This window comes from Sander vitreus, chromosome 18, assembly GCF_031162955.1.
Source record: "Sander vitreus isolate 19-12246 chromosome 18, sanVit1, whole genome shotgun sequence".
Lineage (NCBI taxonomy): Eukaryota > Metazoa > Chordata > Actinopteri > Perciformes > Percidae > Sander > Sander vitreus.
The window spans coordinates 8,805,822-8,833,820 of NC_135872.1; the positions used below are offsets into that span (position 1 = coordinate 8,805,822).

Here is a 27,999-nt window from a genome sequence, read left to right on the forward strand (position 1 = left end):
TTTCACCCCCCAAGCTTCATCCTTCAGGGACCATCTGGACTCCGTTCTGTCAGATGCTACAATGCAAGCCTTGTTGTGGGATAAAATGTTGCTTTTTGTTGTGTGTTTTTTTTTATTTTCATTGCTGGCCTTGATGGTGAAGATAAAAAAAAAAAATTCAACGTGAAATACATTATGTTCTGTTTCCAAGCAATCTGCAGTCTGTCGTATAAACAAACTGCCGGAGCAGCTATTCAGCATCTATTCTACTTCATTAGCAATACAATGGTGCGTTGATGAGAAGTCCAGGTGCTGTACAATCTATTAGGTAACATATAGTACAGCATATATTGTACCAATAGCAAATTGAATCCCTACTACAGCTAAACAAGTGAACATAGAAGAAGTGTAAAGTTTCTGTTAAAAGCATGCTTATGAGATCTGGTGTTCAGAAGCCTTGAGGGACAAAAAAAGCGAGACAAACCTAGTGTAATAAATGCATTAAAACGTCAATTACAAGCTTGATATATGATTGTTTGGTCACTGCAGCACAAAGTACCTTTGTGTTATGTAATAGTCCTAACTGATGTTTGAGTTGTGTCAAATGTTCTTGTGTTTTTAATTTTGGAAAGACAGCACCCTGCAATAAAAGTATCGCTCCTAGTAGAGCGCACACTGCATTGGCAGGTGGAGGAATCCTAAGCTCAACAGGCCGGATATGCCTAACTTACGTTTGCTAAGATATGATTGGACAATTACTGTTTGGGGGAGGGGTTTAACAAACTTCTCAATTTCTTCAGGTTGTGTTTTCATCATATTTTTTGTCCCCAAATCAGAATGTAAAATACTGTAAAATGAAATGTGTTTGTTTCTTCACATTGAGCTTTCTGTTTACTGTTACCAATGACAAAAAAGTAGAAATGTTGCAATTCAAAATTAATCTAAGGTATGATCATAAAAAGACGAGTACTTTGTACTGTATGACACTCACACACTGTGATAAAAAAAGAGGCTGTAATTGTTTCTGACTTATTAAAAGCTACCTTGATTTGGGATTACCCAGGAGTAAGTAGTTCAGACTCTTTACCTTTTTCAGGCTTTTTAATTGTACCTTACAACTTTTTGGGGGCCTATATCTGTCCAATAAAAAGCCAGAGCCTCAGCACAGAGGACTATACCAGGCAGTGCATTAAGAGTGGTAAAATTAGAACTGTGAGGTTTCTCAAGGATCCCCTAATAGTTTATTGATCGATTATATGAAGCATCTATGAAACATTCATAAAGTGTCAGACACACAGGAAGCATAATTACATTATTGAATTACTACATTTCCACTTTGTTCCAGTGATTGGACAAATGTGTGACAGTGCAATTCACACATCTTTACAACAACTTGGAAACGACTTTTCCCCATGTGAGAAATGGTCAGAGGAGTTCATTTTCTTGAATCTATTACTCAAACAAATTGCTTTGTGGTGAAGTTTGCTTGCAAAATCAAACCATTTTCCATCCCCCGACTGAATTAAACTGAACCACTATTAGGGGGAGACACAAAATGGCTGCAGCAAAAATGTCCGCAGATGGGAACTTTGACATCAAAAGAAAAAGCAAAGGATCTTTACAGTCTAATTGTGCACAAATGGACTCGAATGGCCTGAACTCCCCTGCTCCACTCAATAAAATTCATTAAGACTGGGAGCGAGAGGGAGAACGAGCCAGACAGCGGCAGAGAGAGAGAGAGATAGACTGACAGAAGCAGAGAGAGAGAGAGAGAGAGAGAGAGAGAGAGAGAGAGAGAGAAAGAGAGTTGTGTTTTAATAATTCCTGGTGGTCATTCATACAGGATCAATAACAACCCCCCAACTCCAAGACACAAGCAGCCGATCAGCACTGTTGGAGAGCAATAGATCAGGCTGATTAATCAATAACCATTTAGCTGGGTGGAGAGGGGAAACAACTACAGAACAATGAACTATCAAATACACATTAATACCCCATGAGCCTGTCTACCTGCCTGCCTGTCTCTTAGCAAGGTGTCTCTCTGTTAATCTGTCTTTCTGCCTGTCTCACTGTCAGGGCCAATGTTTTTGTCAACAGCACAGGTTTTAAGGAAGATCTTCACAAACAAGCGCCATCTGTACAGTACGTCTGTATTCACTGCCATCTCTCTCTTGTTCAGTCTCTACCACCTTTTTTTTTTTTTAACAGGTATATATATATATTTTTTTAATTCTCACTCTTGAACACAGCTGGCAGTCAGTGGGCTGCTCCGACATCACACCTCCTACTAGCACAGCTGCTTACACATACATACACACACACACACACACACACACACACACACACACACACACACACACACACACACACACACACACACCAGATGGTGTATCTTCTCAGCGTTTTAGTAAAAGGATTAAAGGTATCATTTAGCTAAAATTGAGTTCCATAGAGGAAATACTACTGTTCAATGTAACGCCCCTACTGAGACAATGCTGCAATATAGGCTCTTTTTTTATAATGATTTCTTTTTAAAGTAGATTATATTTTCCCTCTTAAAGTCCCTATGTTTAGAATTGTATCTGATTACAGCATCTTTAAAAGAATTCTGTTGTGATGTGGTTCATAGAAAATCTCAAGACAAACTGGTTTAATCAATATGTTGCTTTTACCCAATTCATTCTCAGTGTCGGCCTGTATGGGATGGAGGGTAGTAGACTACGTTGTGGTTTTTGACACTGCCACCACAAGTCGCCAAAGTAAAACATTTTCAAGTCTTACAAATAGGGGCTTTAAAGTCAGGATGTTGATACAATGTCTGATTTGTCAACTAATCAAACTTTAAATAACATTATGACAGTGATACCAAAAACTAATATAGTAAAAATCTGTATTTTTGGAATGTGCAATAAGGTCATATCACATCATACTGGACTTTAAAGCCTATATGTAAGTTTGGCTGAATTACAGATTAATAAGAGAGAAATAAAGTCAGTGAACTAACTCAATAACAGCAATATGTATCAAAAGCTAGGTTTCAGGTCTCAAAAGTAAGGCTGTAGCAGCAATCGTTGCAAGTATTACATTGAGCAAGAGTGTTTTTTTATTGCTTAGAAGTCCAACTTTTAATTTGTAAAAGAATGAATGTGCTTTTTTTCAATCACACATAACATGCCACTTAGACATGTGGCCGGAGGAGTCTGGAACCTAACCGCCAATCTTGTGGTCGAGGGGCGACCACTCTTCCTCTGAGCCACAGCCACCCCATTTTTATGCATCTTGTTAGTCAGTTTACTTACACTGGCAATTTTTTGCTGTGATGGCATCTCCGTAGTAACCGTCAGCACAATTTTCGCAAGAAACGCCGCCATAACCTTGACGACAGCGCAGACACTGGCCTGTTATTGGATCACAGCTGCCAGATATGGATAGGTCAAGGTTGCCGTTGCAATCACAGGGCTGGCAGGATCCCCCTGGTACAGTGGGCTGGCCGTAGTATCCATTGGAACATCTAGGAGGCAGCGGAGGGACACAGAAACAGTGTGATAATGCTGTTTGGTATTGGATGTACTGTAAACATGTTCTGCTACCTCGGGAAAAGTGTTAATAACTGTTAACAGTTAATAAAAAAAAGGATATTTTGGAATAATTTGGAGGTTCTAGAATTTATTTGGCATCAAAAATTGCATAAGCATATCAACACATATAGGTAAAATTCTCCATAAACAATTTTCCCCAGGACACTTTTTAGTTTACTGTACTGTATCTCCTCTTTCTACAAGCAAAGACTTAAGCCATCAGTATAATCTTAAAGACTTTATAATCACATAACATTCTACACATTCATCACCATCCCAACTGGCTTTCATGTTGTAGCAACAAAAATGTCATCCTGTTATTCTCTTTCTCAGAATACAATTTCAGTTTGGGATAATACTGCATCAGCTCTTATTGAAAGAGTGAGTATTAATATCTGAATGAAAACTGTTTTGCTCTGCTTTCATGTAGTAAATTATACTTGAAAAGGTCTGCAAGAAAATAGGCAGTGGCTCACTTCATCTGCTTTTGTATCAAACAACTACATAGCAAACAACTCTCAGATTCAAGCAGGGGAATATCATCAAAATATTGTTTATTCAGCTTCAAGTTTGTCTGACATGAACATACTAATCTCCGAATACAATATCACCAATAGCCTCTTTCCGACCAAGTAGTTGCAGAAGTTATTGGAACAGTCCACTTCTAAAAAGTTCTACTAACTACTGTCCCCCAAAACCGGTTTTTTCCATTTGCATTCACACTGCAAAGTGGCCATAGGAACTGACCTTTTGTTATTATAACACAGCCATCTAACCACCACTATAGCCGCTTTCCGACCAAGTAGTTACAGGAACGTAGTTATAGGAACAGTCCACTTCTAAACAGATCTACTAACTACTCTCCCCCAAAACAGTTTTTTCCATTTGCATTCGCACTGGCCAAGTGGCCATAGGAACTATAGGAGGGGTAAAGGAGTGACGCAAGCACAGCAACGGTCTTTATAGCGTTAAAATCAGAAAACAAATACACCAAAAAAGTATGACCTAAATACTATAATTAGTCATAATTTAAACAAGTCTCTCAAAGAGAAACGGGTATCTTTCTCTCCCCCGCCTCTGCCTGCTGCGCTGTGGACGTGTGTTTGTGACTGTGTGTGTGTGTGTGTGTGTGTGTGTGTGTGTGTGTGTGTGTGTGCGCGCGCGCCCGTGTGTGACGGCCGGCCAGCGAGGTGGAGTTTAACTCTGAAAAGACAGTTAACCACAGGTTCCCGTTAATCTTATGATGGACATGTGTTGTGATATTTAAACATACGAACCGTCAACGGCGAAATAAAAGCCTCTTATTTACGAGACCGGTCTGAGAGACCTCCAGCTTACAGCGGGGTCTCTGAGCATGACTGGCCGAGTGACAAGCTAGCGGCCTCGGCACACGCCTGCTGGCTGTCGCCTCACTTCATGGAGCTTCTCAACTCCGAAAACTTTGAAGCAAATTGTCAATTTGGCATCAATTTTCGCAAGACTGCCTATATTCGAAATCTAAACATTTCATTTCTCACCTAAAACGTTGTCAGAAGTGAATTTAGTGATGAATAAGATGGCAAAAATTGTTAAAATTGTCCCGTTGTTGGTCTGTCTGTACCGGAAACCCGACCCTCGTTGACCTAGGTTCCTATGCTGAAAAGGGAACGGCAAAAAGACCCTGCCCTGAAGTAGGAGCTGAAAGAGTTACAGGAACTGCGGCCAGAGGAACTTAAAAATCCCCAAATTGCTCCAGTCGGAACACGAGAAAAAAAGGGTTCTAGGAATTTTATGTTCTAGGAACTGCAAAAATCCCTCCGGTCGGAAAGCGACTAATGACAGCAAGTCTCATCCCACAAGAGCTGGTACCCATACTTTCAATCACAAAAATAACAAGCAATAAAGTTCATCTCGCAGAGTCCATGGGAATCATCAGCATTGTTACTGGTGTGTCTTTGACCAGTGAGACTGTCCGGCTGAAGGCTGTTATTATAATTCATATTAAACCCACACTCACATCCCATACACAAACACACACACACAGACATTAACTCATAGATACACACAAAAGTGCTGGAGGGCAACAGAGCCAAATGAAAGATCAACAGATATACAATGAAAGTTAAAATAAAAAAGGTTTACCAAAGATTTAAAAAAATGGAGATTTAATGTCTTCAGGCAGTTAGTTCCAAAACAGGGTATTTGCAGCTGACTCTCCGGGTTTAAAAAATATACTCATATAGCTGAATAAACCTGCAGCAAAAAAAAAACTCTAAATGCTAATCCTGCTAATAACACAAAGTCAATGTGATGCAATAAAATCCATGTCGTTTAGAGGTTATTGCCATCTGTTGATGCATTTTATCTGTAAAAATGTATGATTGAAATTTTTGTGGTGTCAGTGGAAGGCAAACATTTTAACTGAACATAAATGGGATAAAAAAATAAATAATCTAAAAAATAATTTAATTATTTTATGTTGTCAAGTCCTTTGTGTTCAGTGGAAAAAAAAATAAGTGAAAGAAAATGGCAACACAAATAAAAAAATGGTTGATAGCACCCTCAAGCAAGGACAAGGACACATACGTGTGAACTTTCATGCCATTCCAAGATTTTCATTTTTGCTTTTCAGCCTCTTTTGTTTGATTAATAATAAGAGTAAGCCCGGATGGTGCGAAATATATTAACCAGAGAGTGCTGCGCCGTGTCAAGAGCCACTGAAACCAAATAAAACAGGCCTAAGATGAAATAAAGCTCTACAGGCTAAAAAAAGGGGATTGAGATGAAAGGAGAGAGAGAGAGAGAGAGAGAGAGAGAGAGAGAGAGAGAGAGAGAGAGAGAGAGAGAGTCAATAGAGGAGAGGCGAGAGAGGGAGATGGAGAGGGGGGAAAGGTCTTCACATTGAAAAGAGAATTGAATTTAGAGAGGAGGGAAAAGAAAGGACACGGAGAGAAAGAAAGAGTCAAGAGCAGCCAGCTATTATTACCACTGACCCTCCTTGGTACTCAATAGAACTGGTTTATTAGCTTCTGTGTGTGCATGCATGTTGCTCAAGTGTGTGTGTGTGTGTGTGTGTGTGTGTGTGTGTGTGTGTGTGTGTGTGTGTGTCTGTGTGTGTGGTGCTAGTACATTCCTCTGATCAAGTGGAGAATTGTACTGGCAACAATCTCTCCTCTTGATAGGAGAGAAGAGGGGCAAGAAGTGTGTGTTTGTATTTTGTTTAGATTAATTCACACTTTTGAGGTTTTTATTTTTATTCTATTTTATCACATACTGTCAGCATGTGTGTGTCGTTGCTTGGACTTAAAGAGGAAGTGATGGTATTTTTAGTTGAGAGTCCAGAGTGTTCGAAAGAGATATATTGGGGGGGTGGGTCAGACACCTGGTCAAAGCCTTCAGAGTGTACAGGAAGCGGATGGTGAGCACAACTGGTAGAGAGTTACAGAGGGAAAGAGAGGGGTTGGGATCCTAACAGTTATGTTCTTTTATTTTTAGTGTTATAAATGGGGAGTCGGCGCCAGGGGAAACAGGCTCTGCTCCTCCCTCTTACATTTTTTTCCCATAACTTTCAAAGCATTTTGAGATCAACTTGCACTCTCTGAGTGCTACTGTATATTTCCTGTTAAAGCAGAAATTGGGGCAAGTTGTTTGGAGGTAAAATGAGACTTTCATATAAATAAACATTGTGATGTTATTTTGTAATTTACTTTATAATCTATGTATATTACGGCAGGGAAATAAGTTTTTTTTTCAGTATGACTAACTTTTACAATTTCCAATACTCAATCTTGCTGCCACTTGAGGCTGCCAAAGCGTTCCATCATGCAGTTTTAAATCTCAATAGTTTTAAAGAACAATTGTGACATTCAGTCAGTGAGTGGAGCTCTGGAAGTATCAGCACTTTTCTCATAAAACAGCCATTTCAAATTTCTGTCTCTCCCTCTTTCTATATATATATATATATATATATATATATAAAATATAAATTGTAGGAACGTCTGTCTGTGTCTGGTAAAAGAAGCACACATTTGCCGCTCTAGCCACTGGCCACTCCCCCTCTCACACTGCACAGCACGGCACCTCAGACCCACAAAAATGTGCAAAGTAGCAGTACTACTATTACTGCCTTTGACTCTTTTCCTGCTTCCAACGTTAGCTACATGATTGCTGGATATACCAAACTTACTTTTCTTCATTTTCCTGGAGCACGAGCAGACAGCTGAAAGGAACATCGCGACTGTTGTGTGGAATAAGGTTGGCGAAAAAAAGGCGCTACGCTTTTCCTTGTCTATTTTTTCGCTAAGAGGAAACTCAACAAAAAGCCATTTGCCAACACTAAATATCAAACAAAAGCCAGGCACTATATGGTATTAATTTGCTTTGAGCTGTAGCCTGCATTCTCCACTTCTAACCAGAGGCAGAATATAAAGTAATCTCTGAGATTATTCCTTCACAGTGCAATGTGAGAAAATCTCAGAGCTGAGCCGGGCAGACACAGCACTTTCCATCAGACTCACCCCGGGTTAATTAAGTTTACTGCTAACTAATAACATTACCGTCGCCAAAATGCCTACTTCACCGGTAACTGTCAAGCCACTAAACCTGTATGGAAATTAACACCTCTGCTGAAATGTTAAATTCATTAACGATCCAACACGAGACAACACCGTCTCTCTCTCTCTCTCTCTCTCTCTGCACGCAGATACAGTGGGGAAAATAAGTATTTAACGCCTCAACATTCTTCTCAGTAAAGATATTTCTGATGGGGCTATCGGCATGAAATCTTTACCAGATGTCAGTAACAACCCAAGTAATCCACACACAAATATATCAAAACAAATAAGTCCATAAATTAAGTGTAATAAAGTGAAATGACACAGAGAAAAAGTATTGAACAGACTTGCTGAAATGTATTTAATACTTAGTAGAAAAGCCTTTCTTGGTAATGACAGCTTCAAGATGCCTCCTGTATGAAGAAACTAGTCGCAGACATTGCTCAGCTGTGATTTTTGCCCATTCTTCCACACAAACTGTCTTCAAATCTTGGAGGTTCCGGAAGCATCTTCTATGATCCTCTTCTTTCCAGAGGTTGGATTCAAGTCGGGTGATTGACTGGGCCATTCTAACAGCTGGATTTTCTTTCTCTGAAACCAATTAAGAGTTTTCTTGGCTGTGTGTTTGGGATCATTGTCTTGCTGAAATATCCACCCTCGTTTCATCTTTAGCATCCTTGTGGATGGCAGCAGATTCTTTTCAAAAATGTCACGGTACATTTCTCCATTCAGCCTTTATATGAAGTCTGCCAGTGCCAGATGCTGAAAAACAGCCCCACACCATGATGCTCCCACCTCCAAACTTCACTGTTGGTATGGTGTTTTTAGGGTGATGTGCAGTGCCATTTCTCCTCCAAACATGGTGTATGCTATGATAGCCAAAAAGTTAGATTTTGGTCTCATCTGACCAGATTATATTCTCCCAGTATGTCAATGGCTTGTCCAGATGTTGTGCAGCACATGCCTTTTCTTGAGCAGTGGTGTGTTGCGTGGTGTGCGTGCTTAGAGGCCATGGCGGTTGAGTGCATTACTAATTGTTTTCTTTGAAACAACTGTGCCTGCTTCTTCCAGGTCTTTCTGAAGATCTCCACTCTTCTAAGTATTCTATGGACTCCTCTGTCAGAAATCTTGCGAGGAGCACCTGGTCGTGGCCAGTTAATGGTGAAATGATGTTCTTTCCACTTCCGGATAATGGCCCCAACAGTGCTCACTGGAACTTTCAGAAGTTTAGATATTCGTCTGTAACCAATGCCATCCGTATGTTTTTCTACAATAAGCTTGCAAAGGTCTTGGGACAGCTCTTTGCTTTTACCCATCATGAAATGCTTCTTGAGTGACACCTTGGTAATGAGAAACCTTTTTATAAGCCATCAATTAGGACTAATCCAGCTGACATTAATTTGCACTAATAGGGGGCAGGATTGCTTCCTAAATACTGACAGATTTCAGCTGGTTTATTGGCTTTCCATGCCTTTTTACACCCCTTTTTCTTCATGTGTTCAATATTTATTCCCATTATCATTCCACTTTATTACACATAACTTTTGTCATGGACATACATGTTTTGATTTCTTTGTATGTGTGGATTACTTGGGTTGTTACTGACATCTGGTGAAAATGTCATTCCAATAACCCCATCGGAAATATATTTAGTGGGAAAAATGTTGATGTGCTCAATACTTATTTTCCCCGCTGTACGTGCTGATTAGCTCTCATAACAGGCCGGGTGGATAGCGCACTGCCATGAGTCCATGAGGCTAATGTCTGATTACTCCACATTTTCATTGAGATATTTAGTGATTACATTCTGAATCTGCAACATTCTCTGTCAGGTAAATCATTAAGTTAGTAGTAGGGTATACAGAGGAGTTGCATATGAAGTGGTTTGGGGTCCTTCTGTAAGTAATTTTGGGGTACAATTTGGTTTTAATGAATTCTACAAGCAGCAATACCACAGGCCATAAATCGGCCCGTTCCAAACAGGCACATTTTCAACGGGCACTGCACTGGTTCTTTAAATTTTAAGTGTATACAGTACATCACTCATGAAAATGTTCATTTTTATTCTAAAACATTTGATTAACGCCTCCACCTTTGTTTCTGCATTTGTCTCTTTGCTTTCTTACTGTATATTAAAAAAGAGCGACAGACAGGAAGGGTGGGAGAGAAAAAGACACTGAGGCAGATAAGTATAATATTGTCTTCAGATTATAGATTTTCAGTCTTCTATCTTCTTATACTAGACGAAAGTAACTTCCAAAAGTAATTCTATTATCCTGACCTAATTTCCTAATTTCAATTTACAGTATTTTTATATCAGAATTCAATAATCTGTTGTCAAATAGATATATAAATGGTATTCCTACTGTTTGATTCAATCAAGGCTGCGACAGTTGCTAAGTAATTGTTTTGTGCTCTTTAAAATAAAATGGTATTCAATGACTCCCAAAGTTTCATATTTGTATTATATATATTAGGGCTGTCAATCGATTAAAACATATAATCTAATTAATTACATACTCTGTGATTAATTAATCGAAATTAATCGCATACATAATTAACGGTGCCTGAACTTTTTAAGAAAGTAAAAAAAGAAAAGAAAAAAAAAAGGGTACTAAACAACAGTTGGTGACATTAAAGAATGGCTTGTTTATTGCTAAGGCCATATGGTCAAAATTAAATGATTTAATAATAATGTTTTTAACCGTGTTTAATCCAGCTACTAGCTAGCGGTAGGCTAACGTTAGCTGCTGTTGAGTATTGTGTTAACTAGCGTCACATGCAGCGGGGTTTGTGTTTCCTGTAACGTCTGTTTCAGAGCATCAGAGAGAAGCGCAGACATATCAGTGGCACCAGATTTTCGTCTGTATGCAAACGTCAATAATCTGCGTTAATGTTTTTAACGCGTTATTTTTTCTCAGATTAATTAATCGAAATTAACACGTTATTTTGACAGCCCTAGTGTGTGTATATATATATATATATATATATATATATATATATATATATATATATATATATATATATAGATCACAGGACAATGACAATATCCAATAATATTACAGTAACCATTACAACCAACACATTCATGTCCTCAATTTATCAAAAAGTCATTCGACTCAACTTGAGGTCTGAGTGGAAGTATGTACACCTTTATACTATTTGGCTGCACGTTGGTCCAGGCCTTATTGTTGTTATCTTTAAAATTAAATTTGTTGAGATTAATATTAAAACATATAACATTAACAAAAATCATAGCCATCACCACAGGTTCCTATTCCCTTCAACATGAAATTGATCTACTGAGTGCCTCATTTTCATCATATAGCCTATGAACAGCTAGATGGTGTTGAGTCACCAAAATCAATGTGTAAAATCTGAAATACCTTTACAGACCAATAACATCTGGATATACTGGCAAACCCTCGGTAGCACTAAATAGCAGCTTACAACTCAAAGTGTTTTAGTGCACTTTTTTGTAAGGCAGTTGCATTAAACAGCTTTCAGCTAAATTCTAAATGGCTGTTTATAGACAGGAAATTGAAAAGCAGAATCACTTAGCAGCGAGTGGATAGTCTATTAGCATAGGGGGAATAGAGTGGCTTATTTCGTGAAAGCCCATAATACAGACAAATTGGCACATTACAATTAATTACTACTAACAACAACAATAGCACTGCAGATAATGAAGTGAAATGGCAGGTAGCGCATAGCAGGTATCAATTAGACTAATAGAACAAGAAACAACCAACTGCTGATTACCTCTTTAATACTGTCATTAGTTATAAAATATTATTTTACATTATCGGCTTCTATGTGCTATGAGTCAATGCAGCAAGCAACAGTCTCTCTTTCTTTCTCCTTTTTGTTTACCAGCTGTCTTCTTTCGCTGACTATAGAGGCACCATATGACATCAAAACAGCACGCACGCACACACACACACACACACACACACACACACACACACACAAATAATGTACATAAACAGATGTATTCTATATATTCAAGAGACAGATACATATTTACATGCATATACACACACAAACCTATACATACACACAATCTCCCCAAAACAAACATCTCAATTTAGAAAAAAAGGCTCTGATGACGTCTTCTGATCATTATTGGATTAAAACACACATTCTCACTCATGGAGGGACATGGGAGGACTTCAGAAAGAGAGTTGGAGCAGTCAACATGTACTGGCTGGGCCTTCCGTTGACACAAGACCATATTGGTAATTGCCTGGGTTGTACAGTGTGGATGCCTTTCGATGACGGACAAAGTTTAAAAAATGGACTGACAATGAGTCAGTTTGCTTTCCAGCGGCAAACGATGTGTATAAAAAGACTAAAAGGCAGATGGAGAGATTCTGCTGTGGACAGCATGGCGAGGCATGCAGACTATGCAAGGCAGCGAGCTGAGGGCCCTGTAAGCCCTGTGGCCACAAGCAGCTCTCTTTTAACTAGCAACACACAGCACAGGCCTGGATGAAGTGCAACCTATTTAAAGCACAATGTTTCATCCTTGAGATTAAAATTGTTATAATAATTATCAATGTAGACACCCACCTAACACTGAATAGAAATTCAACTTGTAAGCAGCTTGAGAAAGCATTTTCAGTTGCTATTGTCAACAAGGAAAATTGACACCATGCACAGGAGATGATGCACAATCTGCAGAAATTCAGTGACAGAAAATGGAAGGATGAACACACAGTAGGAGATATAGGGTCCAGTGCCTTCAATGCCAACCATAGGAAAATCAAGCCAATACTATGAAGAGAGAGATACAATATGGGTCTCGCAAATGAGCAGGCTATAAGAGGAGTAGTTCTTTTTAATTGTGGGTCAGGAGCATAGCATAGCTTGTTTCTGAGTCACCACCAGAACTAGTTTGATAAAGTCAGTATCTTCCACCCTTTCTAGAGGATTTAACATTGTAACTACAGTTAAGAAGTAAATAGGTATGTTAGAAGTCATTAATAAGGAAAAACTTTTGGGTTGCTGGGTTGGGAAAAATCAATTTGACTGGTGGACTGTTTGGCCACTTACTTAGAATAAAAATGTATTAACAACCTAACATTTACCACTGCAGAGGTTCAAAAACCTTTTATTATTCATGACTTACCAACATTTATTACTTCAGAGTTGATGGTTTATTAGAAATCAAGAAAATCGTGAGTATTTATTAATATATTACCAACATTTATAACTGCATTATTAACAAATAGAAAGGATAAACACCTGCCAAAGACAATTCATTATTAATGGCTGATAAATTAGCAATAAAGCATTAGGAAATTATTTATTAACCATTAATAAAACCATTAATTACAACTTATAAACTCTTTACAAAAAGTGACTTACTAGAAAGTGGTACAGATACAGTACTTGTTAAAAAAGTATACAATATGTGCATTCTTTCTCACATGTCCTATGACCTTCATATAAGACTGCAGAAAGTAAGGCAAAACATTCTTCTTTCAAATAGAAATTTGAAAAATATGAACTGTACCAGATCACTTACTCATTTATGCAGTAAATCACAAAGAAAATGTTACTACCACGCATTAAGCAGTTTGACCTTACTGCACACTTCAGCTCAGACATTTCAATAATACACTTTCAACAACATTCAGTTGACATTCAATGTCCAGTTGACCCACACTGCAATCCAAACATAAATATACTGAATACTAATCTCGCTTTGCCAGACCTTCCTCCACAGCGCTGCGGAGGAGGGTCAGGCTAGTCACCACAGCATTCCGGGATGGGAGAAAAATGTGCTCTGGTTATTGCCGTTTCTTTAAACCAATCACAATCGTCTTGGGCGGCGCAAAGCACCGGGAAAGACACTGTGCCGCTGCAAAATAGCCTCAGAAAGGAACTTGTTTTGGTGTAACGTGTACGTTCAAAAGTAGTTTTAGTCGTGCAACAGAAAACTCAGATTGGACAGACAGTCTAGCTAGCTGTCTGGATTTACCCTGCAGAGATCTGAGGAGCAGTTAACCATAGTCCTCATGAATCCACCGGAGTTTAAAATTCCAACGCAAAGAAAACGGAAGGTAATGGACATATGGCTGAAAAAAGTGAAAATCCAGGGGAATTTCCGACGGCAACGGAGCAGTCCCGGAAGTGGAACGTCGTGGATATAGACTAACTGAATACTAACTGATAAATTCAGCAGTGGGCAGTTTCAGTTCAATACAAAACAGTCCAAATGTTTTTCAGTGAGCCTGCGTGGTGAAAAGATTATATTTAGTGCTTCTCCACATGACAGTATAGCCTGAAGTTTTAACAAGAGTAAAAAGACTATCATCCAGAGAGACTTCTCATTAGTACTGGCTTGGTAAGAAGCTCACAGCTAATGGAACAAGAATGTCACTCAGCTATTAAATGGGCTGTGGACAGAAAGCTAGATGGACAATGAGACATAGAGCACTCACAAAATGGTTAATGAGCAGCAGTTTCTGTTGTCATTTGGGAATGGCTGACTACAGACCTGATTTATTTTCCAAATAGTCTTTTTTTTTTAAGAATGATAACAATAACATTGGCTCTATTAGCACCCCTATCGATATTTGAAATTAGATATTAAATATGAAGATAGTTTTGTTCTGATGCCCCAATTAGGTCATGAAACATGCTTCATATATAATGGGACAAAGTGTTATTTAAATACTGCTTAACTTTCAACACAGATTTGAAACTTAGATTTAAGGATGTGCATTTCTAGGTTTTGATAAACAACGATGAAGTGAGTGATTTCCAGCTCTGTATTTAGTAATAATGAGCTTAGCTACACTTCCACATTTAGCTTGAAGCCAGTAAATAAAACATAACGGCATAAAGTTTAAGCATAATTGTGTTTCTATCAGTGTGTTTTTGAGTGTGAAACGTCCCGTTTTGTCTGTGTGTGTGTGTGTGTGTGTGTGTGTGTGTGTGTGTGTGTGTGTGTGTGTGTGTGTGTGTGTGTGTGTTACCTGTCACATCGTGGTCCTGTGTACCCAGGCTGGCACTGGTCGCACAGCAACTCCCCTTCTTCACCTAGGTGGCAGGTGGGGCTGAAACTGTCATAGTTGCCAGGATGTTGTTGTTGTTGTTTTTGTTGAAGTTGTTGATGAATTCGGTAGCGTTGACCCAGTGTGGAGAGAGGGAGGAAGAAGAGGAGGAAGATGAGAGAACAGAGGCGAGTTAAGGCCATTGTTTGTCTCCTCACACATACACGCTCACACCTGTGTCCCTACTTTCACTTTCCAATCCTCACTTTCACCCTCTGTAAGACACATACACTTAATTTCCTCTCTCCCTCACACCCACGCGTCTGTACTTCCACACACTCCTGAATTTGAAAACAGTCTTCCTCTCTATGAACTGTAACCTAAATGAACTGAGAGAGAGAGAGAGAGAGAGAGAGAGAGAGAGAGAGAGAGAGAGAGAGAGAGAGAGAGAGAGAGAGAGAGAGAGAGAGAGAGAGAGAGAGAGAGAGAGAGAGAGAGAGAGAGAGAGACTAAAACGATAGCCTAGGACCCTCGTTCTGTCACCCTCCCACTTCCATAAACTATAGATAGTTCTGCCGGCTCGGGTTCCAGGCCCCAGACTGACTCACTGGCTGACTGATTGGCTCGCTAACTGCAAGCTGGCTCATTTAGCTACAAGTAAGCTTGCTTGGCCAGTACACGTGTACAACAAAAAACTGAAATAACAATTGTATAAAATGGGTTACATTTGTACATATAGGGGTTATATGTAACCAGCTATAATCATCATGGGCACTGGTTAAGTCAACGTGCTTTGGTAGTAGCCTTTCTTAATTTTAAAGCTTTTTGGGGTAAATCATGTGCACAGTAAAGTAAAAAATTATCCCAAAACAAACAATCATGCATAGAATTTAATGTGATGAGACAATACTTCAGCTTAAAAAAAACTTCCTTAAGGCACTATACACTGTCTGTCATATACAGTACTTGCAGAACATTGTTAACTTGTATAACAGATTAATATGGATACAATATTCTATCATGGTATATACAATTTTATATGACAATGGTAACCTGTTCATTGATTTAAAAAAAGAAAAGAACCTGACAGGAGCAAAAATTCAAATATCAACAATATCCAATATCACCGTAAAGCACATTTAAACATTGCTGAAAACACCCTTATATACCCAGAGACATAAACTGTTTGGCAAAGTCTATGGCAAAAACATTGTCACATTAGCCAACCATATGCTACTGTGTAATACACTTTGTCCAGTAAGGTAGAAAAGCGCTATATAAATGCAGTCCATTACCATTACAAAGGCTTCATTCAAGACTCAGACACAACCAGAAATCACTTGGAAAGACCCTCTGAAAGGCAGCATAATCATCCAAATGAATTACTCTAATAACAGAACTTGTTTGATTCTTTTAATCTACATCTGATCCAGATCAACATAAAAAATGTCTTGGAGAACATCTACATTCTTGGAGTATAAGGGCTTTTGACAAGGATTAATTGTGCAAATTTCAAGTGACTCAGACTCAAACCACAAAATTAGTTTGTTATGTTGCTGTAGCGCCACCTATACGTGACATCATGCATCATACAATTTTGAGGATTTTGCACAGGTGACTTGTGCACACACATGCTTACCCATTCGGGAGGTTGTCAGTGGGTGTGTCTTAATTTGTTTATGCATTTGTACACTACCGTTCAAAAGTTTGGAATCTTCTGCCACAAAAGCTTGATTGGGTACAGTCAGATAGCTGCCTCTATATGTGAATGGTCTTTCATGCTTTTAGGGTGTAGAAAGTCCTCTCTTGAAGTAGATGTTATTTTATATGAAGGGTTTGCAAATAAAAGTCATGTTTTGTACATGGAGAAGAAAACCCTATACAACTGTTTAACCAGAGACTTTTGAGCAACAGTTAAATAAGAATAGAAAATATAAAAACATCGGTGAAAGAAACTGGAAGCTTAGCATCGAAATGAGAACAGATTCCTGTTTCAGTGCACAACAAGCTGGAATTAACAGGCTTGCTGCTTTAGCAATGCTATTCTTAAAACTTCACAATAGAAATAACAGGTTAGTCTAGTGTTAGCACTGTTGGCATTGGATCAGCGATATCTGCTGAACACACTATGAATGAAACCTCACAGGTTAAACCTATTCAATATAACCACTGAGTAGACTGCAGAGGCAATTGTGTGAAGGTACAAATTAATTAAGGCCTTTAGGGATAGATAACTGACCAAGGGTCTTTACCTAAATTTCCCTATACATATGTTAGTTTTAGATCTAACTGAAAATAACTAACATCCTTGGTGTAAATAAAGAGGAACAGCACTCCAGAACTAAACTGTTTTCTACTAATCCCCTGTAAATCGGCACCCGGCTTCCCATGCTCAAGCTAACATGGACATCACTTCATCAGATGTTAGTAAGAGCTTAAACATTACGGCCAACTGGAACAGTCTGACTGGGTGGCTGGCTATTTGAGTGATTGGCTTCAGTAAACATAAGGCACTAGATGTCTATTTTTAGGGGCTGAAAGGCATGGCACCTTCAAGCTATTATTACCGCAGGGGGTTTATGAGGAGGAAGGGGAGAGGTGAGAGACAGAGAGAGTTGCATCTTTCTTTAGCTCTGAGAGTTTTGGACATGACGTGTCATGACTGCATGAAGATTCTCAGCTGCTGTCGCCTGTGTGTGTGTGTGTGTGTGTGGAGCATTATCTGTATTAGGTATGACTCCTATTATAACTGTTTTGTGATCGGTGATTCCAGTTTTTCTGTGGTCAGTTTACTGCCAACCACGCTAGCTATTATGCTAGCTGTCTGAAGCTAACGTGTCGCTAGAACAACATTTTAACTACCGTTGACTGTTGGGCTACCTGTTAATGTATTACTCTTTGTACTTTTACTCCTGTAGCTTTATGTGTATGCTAAGTAGATTAATGACTATACTGTACTTCCTAAGGGGACTTAATTTAGGTCTTTCACTGATTGCTTTGTTTCTTCCTGGCATGAGGATTAGTGTAATTAATTTGACATCTTTTTGTGAATCTAGTTAGCTAGTTACTGTACCAATTCATGTTTACAATACCTTTGGGTCTATCTCTTGTTGATAGTACCTCATCTTTTTCTGATTTGTAACTATCATTGAATGTGTTGTCCAATACTGTTTTAAACGTTTCACGAGTGCTTTCAGTAAAGACCTCAACCTTTATTGGAAGTGTGTTTAGCTTGGTTTGTAGCTTTGCACATACATGCATAGTGAGGGCAGAAGAAAAGAGATTACAGCTACCAAGGACCTTGTGGGGACACTGTTTTGTCAACCACTCCCAAGTTCAAAGTTGATCAGGGTCAACAATGACATCTTCAATGCCATTGAATGGGGGCCAGTTTGCCATTATTATCATTAGTTTACCAGGATGGGACTGCATGCCCTGCACAAGATACATAGAACATAACAGCAAAAGGGGGCAGTATTAACAGGACTTCTGCTTGGCACAGGTGGACCAAGATGCACTGGAGTAGAAAACATCTTTCTGCAAAAGCTGCTCAAGACCAGCCCATACATACAGGGTCTGCATGCTTCCGAAATGAACCATCAGGTGAGAGGCCTCATTCCATGCCTCTCAATCGGACTGCTTCTATGACAAACAGCCGATTTTTTAAAAATAAATTTTAGCAGATACTTGCTGTGACTTGAACAGCCATGATTTGAGACTCTAAAGCAGGCACAGCACGAGAGGAATGGTACAATAAAATATTTTAAATACCTTCATTACTTGTGGGAGGTTTGTGTGTGTTAAGTTTTCTAGCCACAGTTGTGTTGATTCTGCCAACGGCGATGACATTTCCACCCACAGGGGTGATGTTTCTACACTTATATTGATGCTTCTTCCTGTGATGATGATATTTCTATTCATGTCATTACAAATATATTCCTAGCCACAGTGATGAAGCCTCTATTTGTGAAGATATCGTTTGGAGACAACAACAAATGTAGTCAGAGTGTCAGGAGAGGAGAGGAGAACATTATGACGAGACGGGTCAAAAAAGAGAGAACAGGGGCCACAGAGTCAGAGATGAACTGTGGGGTCAGAAGTGATAAATTGAAGCGTCTAATTAAATTGTGTCGTCATGGCGTCATTAACCCCAGTGTCTTGAGAACCTACTTGTTACTAGGAAGATTGAGCGGGCAGGCGCAGGGCTGGCAGTCTGCAGATGACCCACGGGTGGCGTTGCCATAGTAACCGGGTAGGCAGGTATCACAGAAGGGGCCAGTGGTGTGGTGGGAGCAGTCCTGGAGCAGACACACAGGTTAAAGTTTGTTTATATCAGGAAAACAAATAAACCACCGTCTGATCAGTTCACCTTATTGTCATGGGAATATCTTAAGCAGATTCTACATTGATGAAAATCTCAACACGCCATTGTGTTAATATTGTCTTGAATCATGCTATAGGCATGAAACCAATAAGATACCATTAGATGTGCTCGTCTACTTTCCAAATGAAATTTTCTTTAAGGCAGTGAAGGGATCTTTCTTTCTCTTTTAACACATCGCAAAGTGTTTTGGAAAAACCCCTCGAAAAAGTTTACTCTGCATCATCTCTGGTGTAAAATGCTAAACTCCATTGCATTTCATCAAATGAAAGTTAATCTGCAGTTAATACCAAGGGTAGGATGCAAGTTAGGACCGTGAAAAAAAAAAAAGAAAACCAAAGAGCTAACAATAGACTAGAGTAATTACTGGTGGTGTCACACTTTGCTTCTAGAGGTTTAGAAACTAATAGACTCAAGGGTTAGGGCACTTCAGTAAAAAAAGAGCAGACACTTGTTGACGTCGTTTTTATAACAACAAAACTGTTATTAAATAAAGCTGCCTGTCACATCAAATCATTGTCAAGCAGACAGCAGCAGAAGGAACAATCTCGAGGAAGTCAAGGTTAATGATATGTTTCAAGATTCACATTTTGTTACCATAGTAACCAAGCACATAGGATTCAAAGGTACTACAACAACAACACTTGGTACAATAATGTCCCTCAGAAACAGTTTAGAACCAAATTTCAGTACTGATGAGTACTTGCGCTAACTACTGAGAGTGTACTGATTCACCTTCAGCCCAGTACACCACGGAGGGTTTGTAGTTCACTACAGTCCACAATTTAAAAGAAATGTTGACTGAAAACAGATGATAGTAGAAAATGTTGATAGTTTTCCTACAAAATTGCAAAATGTACATCTCTGAATGATTTAGATTTATTTTTAGTATTATTTGTTAAATTTATGAGGACTATGGTTAACTGCTCCTCAGATCTCTGCAGGGTAAATCCAGGCAGCTAGCTAGACTATCTGTCCAGTCTGAGTTTCCTGTCGCACGACTAAAACAACTTCTGAACGTACACATGTTCCACCACAACAAGTTCCTTCCCGAGGCTATTTTGCAGAGGCGCCGTTGAGCCATACGGCGCTTAGCGCCGCCCAAGATGATTGTAAATGGTTTAAAGAAACGCCAATAAACCAGAGCACGTTTTTTCTCCCATCCCGGAATGCTGTGGTGACTAGCCTGACCCTCCTCAGCAGCGCTGTGGAGGAAGGTCTGGCAAAGCGAGACTAGTTTGTGACCAACTAGTAATAAACATGAAAATAAAACCAACAACACTACAAGTCCAGTTTAAATCCTTCAAGTGAAGGGACACCGTTGACGACATTTTTCATATATATATATTTTGACTGCCTTGCCTTACAGCTCTGCCTTCACCAACAGTAATATAACAAAATGTAAGTTTCTTAATAACTAAGCTAATAACCAAAGCTGCCTCAAAAATGAAGTTAATTAAAAATACTTCTTCAGCATGACGTGTCAATCGTCTGATGCAGAAAACAAAATCGTAATTATGTATTTAACATTTCAGTTTAAGATCATTTTACCACTTACAGTAAAAGGAAATGGTGTCAGGTTGTCTGTTCTTTTCTTTTTTGTGGCAAGACATCCCTGTTTGTTATGTCCAGCTACAACAGCTGCAATTTTATGTAGCTACTGTGTGTGTATGCATGTTTGTGTGTGTGTGTGTGTGTGTGTGTGTGTGTGTGTGTGTGTATGTCAGTTATGTTTCAAATCATTTCCTTTTCAGATCAAATGTCTCTTCACTGCTGAAACCCACCCTGACACATACACACTGTGTGAACCTATAGGACCACGGCATCATTCAGTCATTCAACTGTAGCCAGAAACCACAGTCCTCAGGGAAGGAGTGTGTGTCCATCTGTCTGTCTGCCTGTCACTGTGAATGAACATGTAAGTGTGTGTGTGTGTGTGTGTGTGTGTGTGTGTGTGTGTGTGTGTGTGTGTGTGTGTGTGTGAGAGAGAGAGATTGAGCCTGCTTGTCTGTCTTTGTCTAGAGTGTGTGTTCTCCCTCTGACATATCCCAGCATCCTCCTCATCTATAATGAAACATAACATGATAATACAAAACCCACAGCTCTATGTGTGTGTGTGTGTGTGTGTGTGTGTGTGTGTGTACTGGTGCGTGCATGCACACTGGTGAGGATGTGTATTTTGTTTGATGCTAACTGACAGCTTAAGCCTAAGGCAATGGGTAGACTGGGGAGTGTGTGCGCAGAACGCACATGAGCAGGTTGGCATGTATGTGTCTCCCCAGTATACTAAAATGTGTATCTGTGCACATTCATTTTGTGTGCATTTGGGTGTGTGTGTGTGTGTGTGTGTGTGTGTGTGTGTGAAGCCAGGGCACAAGTGTTTCTACCTGCAGTTCCACTAACGGCCACTAGATGGTAGTTCTAAGAACATTGGGCCTCATTCACCAAAAGTTCTTAAGAACAAATTTATTCTTAAACCCCACTTACGCAGTTTTCACGAAGATTCTGGCATTCACCAATGTTTTCTTTTTGGGGATTTGTTCTTAGGTAAGAACAGAATGTACGCACACTTAAGAGCACTCTTACGCACAATTGAGAGCTGACATGTTTGCGCAAAATAAGTAGTTATACCGCTTCCGTCCCTTCTAATTTAAAATGTAATATTTCTCTCCTTTATAATTTTGTAACTAATTATTTTCATTATTTTACACATAGTTTTATGTTCGTTTGTTTTAATAAATACACACTACACTTATACTAGCACAAACTTATAATTGTGCTAGGCCTATATACTTCATCAGTTCTGCGATCTTCTCCGGATACAGCGTTCACTGCATGAGTAATTGCATTCCATGCATCGGTTTTATTTGCTGCTTTGTATCCACTGCTGACGCTACTAAATATGATGTCTCGTTTTTCGCTAACTTCTTGCAGCAGTACCTCCACTTCAGAATTACTAACGTTTTTCTTTCTTTTGGAGTCGATGCCTCCACCATCTTAACCACATTTCTCTAAGTGTGCACACGGCCCTGCCATCTCGCTTCCTCAGAATATCTGGTTAGCGCTCGTTTGTACGCTCACTTACAGTACTACTTTTTTCTACAGTTTATGGGATGGATTCTCAGCTAGAAATTCACCAATAGATGTGAGCAACGTAAGGGCTCCCAACAAATTGATTTAACCTCTCTCAATTATTCATCTAAAGAAAAAAATCAATGCTGTGAGCAAACTGACTGTTAAAAACATAAATAAAAAATGTCAGCTAACTTACTCATGACAGACAGGTTACTTGCTATTACACCTTAATTATGATAAATGAGGTTGACAGCTTTGTGAGCTAAAAGGGAAATTACAGTGAATAATGTGTTGAGTACAATCACAATGCAGGCAATATTTTGTCTAAAAATACAATGCTGTAACCTGACATTTTGTACATTTCTCAAAATATATGTTGGTTTTTTTTCTTCCATTTTGCTATGATCTTTTGACATTTTGTAAATATAAAAAGTAATAAAGCCTTTTCATAAAAGCTTTTACATGTGCTGTACCTCTTTCCTTGGAAAAGAAACACTTTGGCTAACCAAGTCAAAAGGAAGAGTAATGTTCTCTGACAGAAAGAAACACGTTCTCTAATAAACTTAATGATAATCTTACCAGGCAGTGTCCTGTGATGTCATGGCATTGTGTAGCGTGTCCATGGCAATGACAAGCTTCACACACGCCATTATAGAGGTTCCCGTTAACCCTCCGAAAACCAGGAATACATGCCTGAAACACGCACACAGACACACACACACACACACACACACACACGCACATTAGCACATCAAGCATGTGTTTACTGTATGTGTGTGCTATTCTTTGTGTTACACTGTAAAAGTTTGTGCGATTGTTTGTGTGATTAGTATGTCCATTTGTCTGGTTGAGTTTTAAAAATGTAATGTATGTGTGTCTGTGTGTCAAGACTAAAGTAAAGTCAACTGCATTCTGGAACTAGACACTGATTTGACGTTCAGTTTTGCATAAGAGGCTTTAATAAGAAATGGATGATGATGATGATGATCCTTTCATCAATCATGTAATACTGCAATAAATCATACTGATGTTCTTTGGATGTTTAAATGTAGCTTATTTGCAACAAAAAAAATGTCACATACATCCCGCTGACACTGCTTGTTTACAACAGGTTTATAGTGACAAAAACAAGTTTCCTTTCAGGGAGCCATTGGTTCCCTTCCCTTTTTCAATAAGGAATGAAAAATAAACTTGAGAATTTGCTTAAGATATAATACAGCTCACGTTAAACCTGATACCATTGCATTATTAATGGTTTTATTATTATTAATGTTTTGCAAGAATTACTGAAAACACACCCCACTGTGATTGTTGAGGTCAATATGGAAAAAAAATGCTGTCAATATTAACGCAATAGTAACGAGTTAACGGAAATTCCTCATAACGCCACAAATTCTTTTGACGGACAATTAACGCACACGCATTCTGTGATTTGGGCCTTGGGCCGCTACGTAGTTCGAGAAATCAGGAAGCGATGCAGCAGTATCGTTGCGGATGGCCAGCAGAAAACGTTAAGTGCTCCGTGATAGCATCCAGGGGCTCAACAAACGTGTCATCTACTGTCTGGCTGGCCGCGGCGGAGTAAAACGCATCTCCGGTCTGATTGACGAGGAGACTTGCGGTGTGCTGAAGGTATCTTTTAAAGTAAGTAAATTTAGAGCAGATAAAAAATGTGTGAGTAATTTGCAACTAATTGCAAGTTAACTATGGACAATCATGCGATTAATCTTGATTGATTGTGCAGCAAGTTTGAAAATTGCAGTAGGTGTGTGTCTGTGTTTACCTCACAGGACGTTCCAGCATATCCAGGAGGACAAGAGCAGCTTTCTACAGCTGATGCTCTCCTCTCTCCTCTGGCAGAGGGGTTAGCTACCTGCATTGAGAATAGGTGGAATCTACATGCATACACCAGACAGACAGACAGACAGACAGACAGACAGACACACACACACACACACACACACACACACACACACACACACACACACACACAAATATTAAGCATGAGGCACATAAGTAGTCTGTCTGGGTTTACAGTTAAACAGCCTTCACTTACATAAACAGGGCTATTTGGCTGATTATCTTTAAAATATCTTTAGAACCTTTATGACCTGAGTTCATTCTCTCAGGCAGGATTTTTATGCACAAAAAGTCCACAAAGGGCTATTATTAAGTGTTTCCCAATAAAAGTAAATACTTGTTATGTGACAATATCTACACTTGCATGGATTTCCATCACAAGTCGCACTACAGTAGAACTGCTTCAAGTTTGTATAGTACTGATCATTTAGAGGGCACTCAATTGACAGTCAAACAAACAGCATATGCATCATATCAAATTAAAGTTATTGGATTATTTGTTGGAATTTTAAAGTAAAAAACTAAATACTAGATACTAAACACGATACAAAAATACTAATAACGACAATGTCCAGGACACTTGACCTGCTGTATGTTATCATCCAATAATGCCAGACAGTTTAATTGTTAAGCTGAAGTGTGTGTGTGTGTGTGTGTGTGTGTGTGTGTGTGTGTGTGTGTGTGTGTGTGTGTGTGTGTGTGTGTGTGTGTGTGTGTGTGTACGTACCTGTACACAGCGCTGGGTTCTGTGCTATAAGAGGCCCGCACCATCACACGGGTCACATTAGCCAACACAGACAGGAAGTCCCTTCGGCTAATCGGCTGTGCGCTCTCTGAAACCAGGAAGTTCTCTGGAAGGAGAGCAATGCGATTGGTGCTTGGCGAGGACGGGTACACTGGCTGGCCAAACCTTTTGTCAATAATCTTGATCCCGCCTCCCTGGCAGAGAAAGAAGAAAAACATTTTTAATTTGTGTTTTATTTTTTCCTTGTTTGTTGCGGTTAACCTGTAATTCCATAAATGTAGACAGTGAATGTTCACCAAAACATAATACAGTATGACACCTCTTTCAGAAAGGACTATGATATTCAACTGATCTGGGGGAAAAAAGAGAGGGAGAGTGAATGATGTGTCATTAGGTAATGAGCTGCAGTTTCTATTGACATTTTGAATGGACTGAATGCAAAGTGAATTGAGCCCGGGCCTGGTATCTGACTATCTCTTGTTGAGAACAGATCAATGGCATGTAGCGGCTAACGCAGAGTGACAACTACTGATGGAGGGAGAGAGAGAGAGAGAGAGAGAGAGAGAGAGGGGAGAGAGAGAGAGCGAGAGAGAGAGAGAGAGAGGGAGAGAGAGAGAGAGGGGAGAGAGAGAGAGAGGGGAGAGAGTGAGAGAGAGCGAGAGAGAGAGAGCTTACCATGCCAATAAACCATTAAATAAAAACTAATTTAAAAAGAGGAGATGGAGGGATGGATAAAGAGACGGAAAGCAGTAGCTGGGCCGAGATAAAGACGGAAAAGAAAGAGAGAGACAAAGAAAAGAGGCAGATTGAAAAGAAAAACGACAAAGTGACCTCAGAGAAAGAAAAACAATTTTTGTCTTTGAAAGAGAGGCTTTTACTCTCTATCTTTTATTGTCTCTAACTTCAATATATCACACCTCAATAATCAACTGAAGGATCAGGGTTGCACTTTCATATAATTGTGTTATTGGGAAGAAATACCTTGAAAAGACCAAAACCAACAGTAAGGCGAAAGTCCATCTGTGGGTCCTGGCTCCAAGCCCATTTGTTCCTTCAAATATGGATCCCAAATATATACTGTAGTTCATGTAGTTATTTAAAAGGGCTAGGTAAATTCCAACAGCAGCTGGGCACTGTAGATTTCAGCAAACATTTTCTAACTAAGGAGTAAAAGTACGTTATTTGTTGGGGACTATTTTCAGCTGCGGACTAATACACATTCATTGAGAATCACTGACCTAGAGTACATCAAGCTTTGGCAACACAGACAAAACGTGTTAGTAGGATCAAGTTAATGTTGTTGTTGGTCATTTTGTGGAAATCATTAGGGTAAGAACATTTTATTTACACAAGAAAGATTGATTAAAACCTGACAGTTTGATTGATTAAAACCTGACAGTGAATCTTGTGCTATTGGAAGAACAACTCAAAATATAAAATAGAATTTAGAAACAAATCAAAATCAAGTTTTTATATGCTTTTTTAAGCAATACAAGAAACCCCAGATGCAGTACATTGGCGGTTGTTACTGCTGTCATGAAAGGCTTGGTATTTTAACTCTGCTGATGTAGGGCTGATGAAGTGGGCGGGGTTGAAAGAAAGACATTGAAATCAGCAAAGCCATACAGACAAACAAAGACAGAGAGATTATTGTCTATTCAGATCCTACATACTTACAACCAAGGCTCCTTCCTGTGCTTCACACAACAAACAATATCACAACTTGATGCAGATATGCAGAGTAAACAATGGGGGGGGGGGGGGTGAAGAAACAAAATGAGACAAAGGCTGAAAGGGAGACAGTGAATAGGGAGAACGCCGGTTGACAGTGTGTAGGTGGTTCATTATCGTCATCATTTGGAGAGGCTTTTTGTTGACAAGACCAACACGTCCTCCTCTCCTCCCATCTCCTCCCAGTCTGTCCATCTGACTGACACGTCTTTAAAATAACACAAGCTTACTGGTCTGTGACTATCCATCTCGTAGTTTTTTCTTAGATTTTTCACTTCTTTCTGTTGACTTCCCTTCCTTTTCCTCTTCTTTCCTTCCTCCCTGTTTCTTTTCTTTGTTCCTTCCTTCCTACCTTCCATCTCTCTTTGTTTCCTTCTTTCCTCGCCTTCTTTTTTCCCCCCATCTTCCTCCTTCATTCTTTCCTTTCACTCTTCCTTTCTTTCTATTTATTCTTTCATCTTTCCTTCCTCCCTTTCTTATTCCCATTCTATCGCTCTTCAGTTTTGCGGGAAGAAAACGTGTGCATTTTTATGGCACGTTCACTAAATGAAAGTAGAGCTTGACAATATATTGATATTATATCGACATCAATATATGAGGCTCGGTATCGTCTTAGATTTTGGATATCGTAAAGTAAAGTACAGTAAAGTTTACCATACCAGACTGTTAGAGCTGTTTTATTATTTGCCTTTACTCATTTAGTCATCATATCCACATTATTGGTGATTATTTATCAAAACTCTCATTGTGTTAATATTTTGTTAAAGCACCAATAGTCAACACTACAATATCGCTGCAATATGGACACTGATATGATATGATATTTGATTTTTTCCATATCGCCCAGCTCTTAATGAAAGGCATTACATTTAAAGTCTTAATACATTTTATTTGCATTTGTGTCTATATTTGATCTATATCTACCGGAAACCTGAGAAGTAAATTTACATATTACTGCAGCTTATTACAGAAAGCATTGATTCATTTTCTTTCTCCAAACTATTCTAATTAAAACTTCCTCTTCTTAACACAAACACAACGTTGTGTGTGTGAAACTGGATCATTTCTGCAGCTCTGGCTAAGTGAACTAATAGAAGCTAAGTGAACATAGAAA

At 39.1% G+C, this 27,999-nt stretch overlaps 1 protein-coding gene across 1 annotated transcript in view; it reads right to left on the bottom strand.

The window, feature by feature from the left end:
* Nucleotides 1-27,999, bottom strand: part of lama2 (laminin, alpha 2) — a 211,952-nt gene that overhangs the window by 82,335 nt on the left and 101,618 nt on the right. The window contains exons 16-21 of the mRNA XM_078275135.1: nucleotides 25,137-25,348; nucleotides 24,333-24,444; nucleotides 23,129-23,242; nucleotides 19,264-19,391; nucleotides 15,076-15,162; nucleotides 3,279-3,490 (exon numbers count right to left, since the gene is read on the bottom strand). Coding sequence (XP_078131261.1) covers nucleotides 3,279-3,490; nucleotides 15,076-15,162; nucleotides 19,264-19,391; nucleotides 23,129-23,242; nucleotides 24,333-24,444; nucleotides 25,137-25,348 — 865 coding nt within the window. The remainder of the gene's footprint in view (nucleotides 1-3,278; nucleotides 3,491-15,075; nucleotides 15,163-19,263; nucleotides 19,392-23,128; nucleotides 23,243-24,332; nucleotides 24,445-25,136; nucleotides 25,349-27,999) is intronic.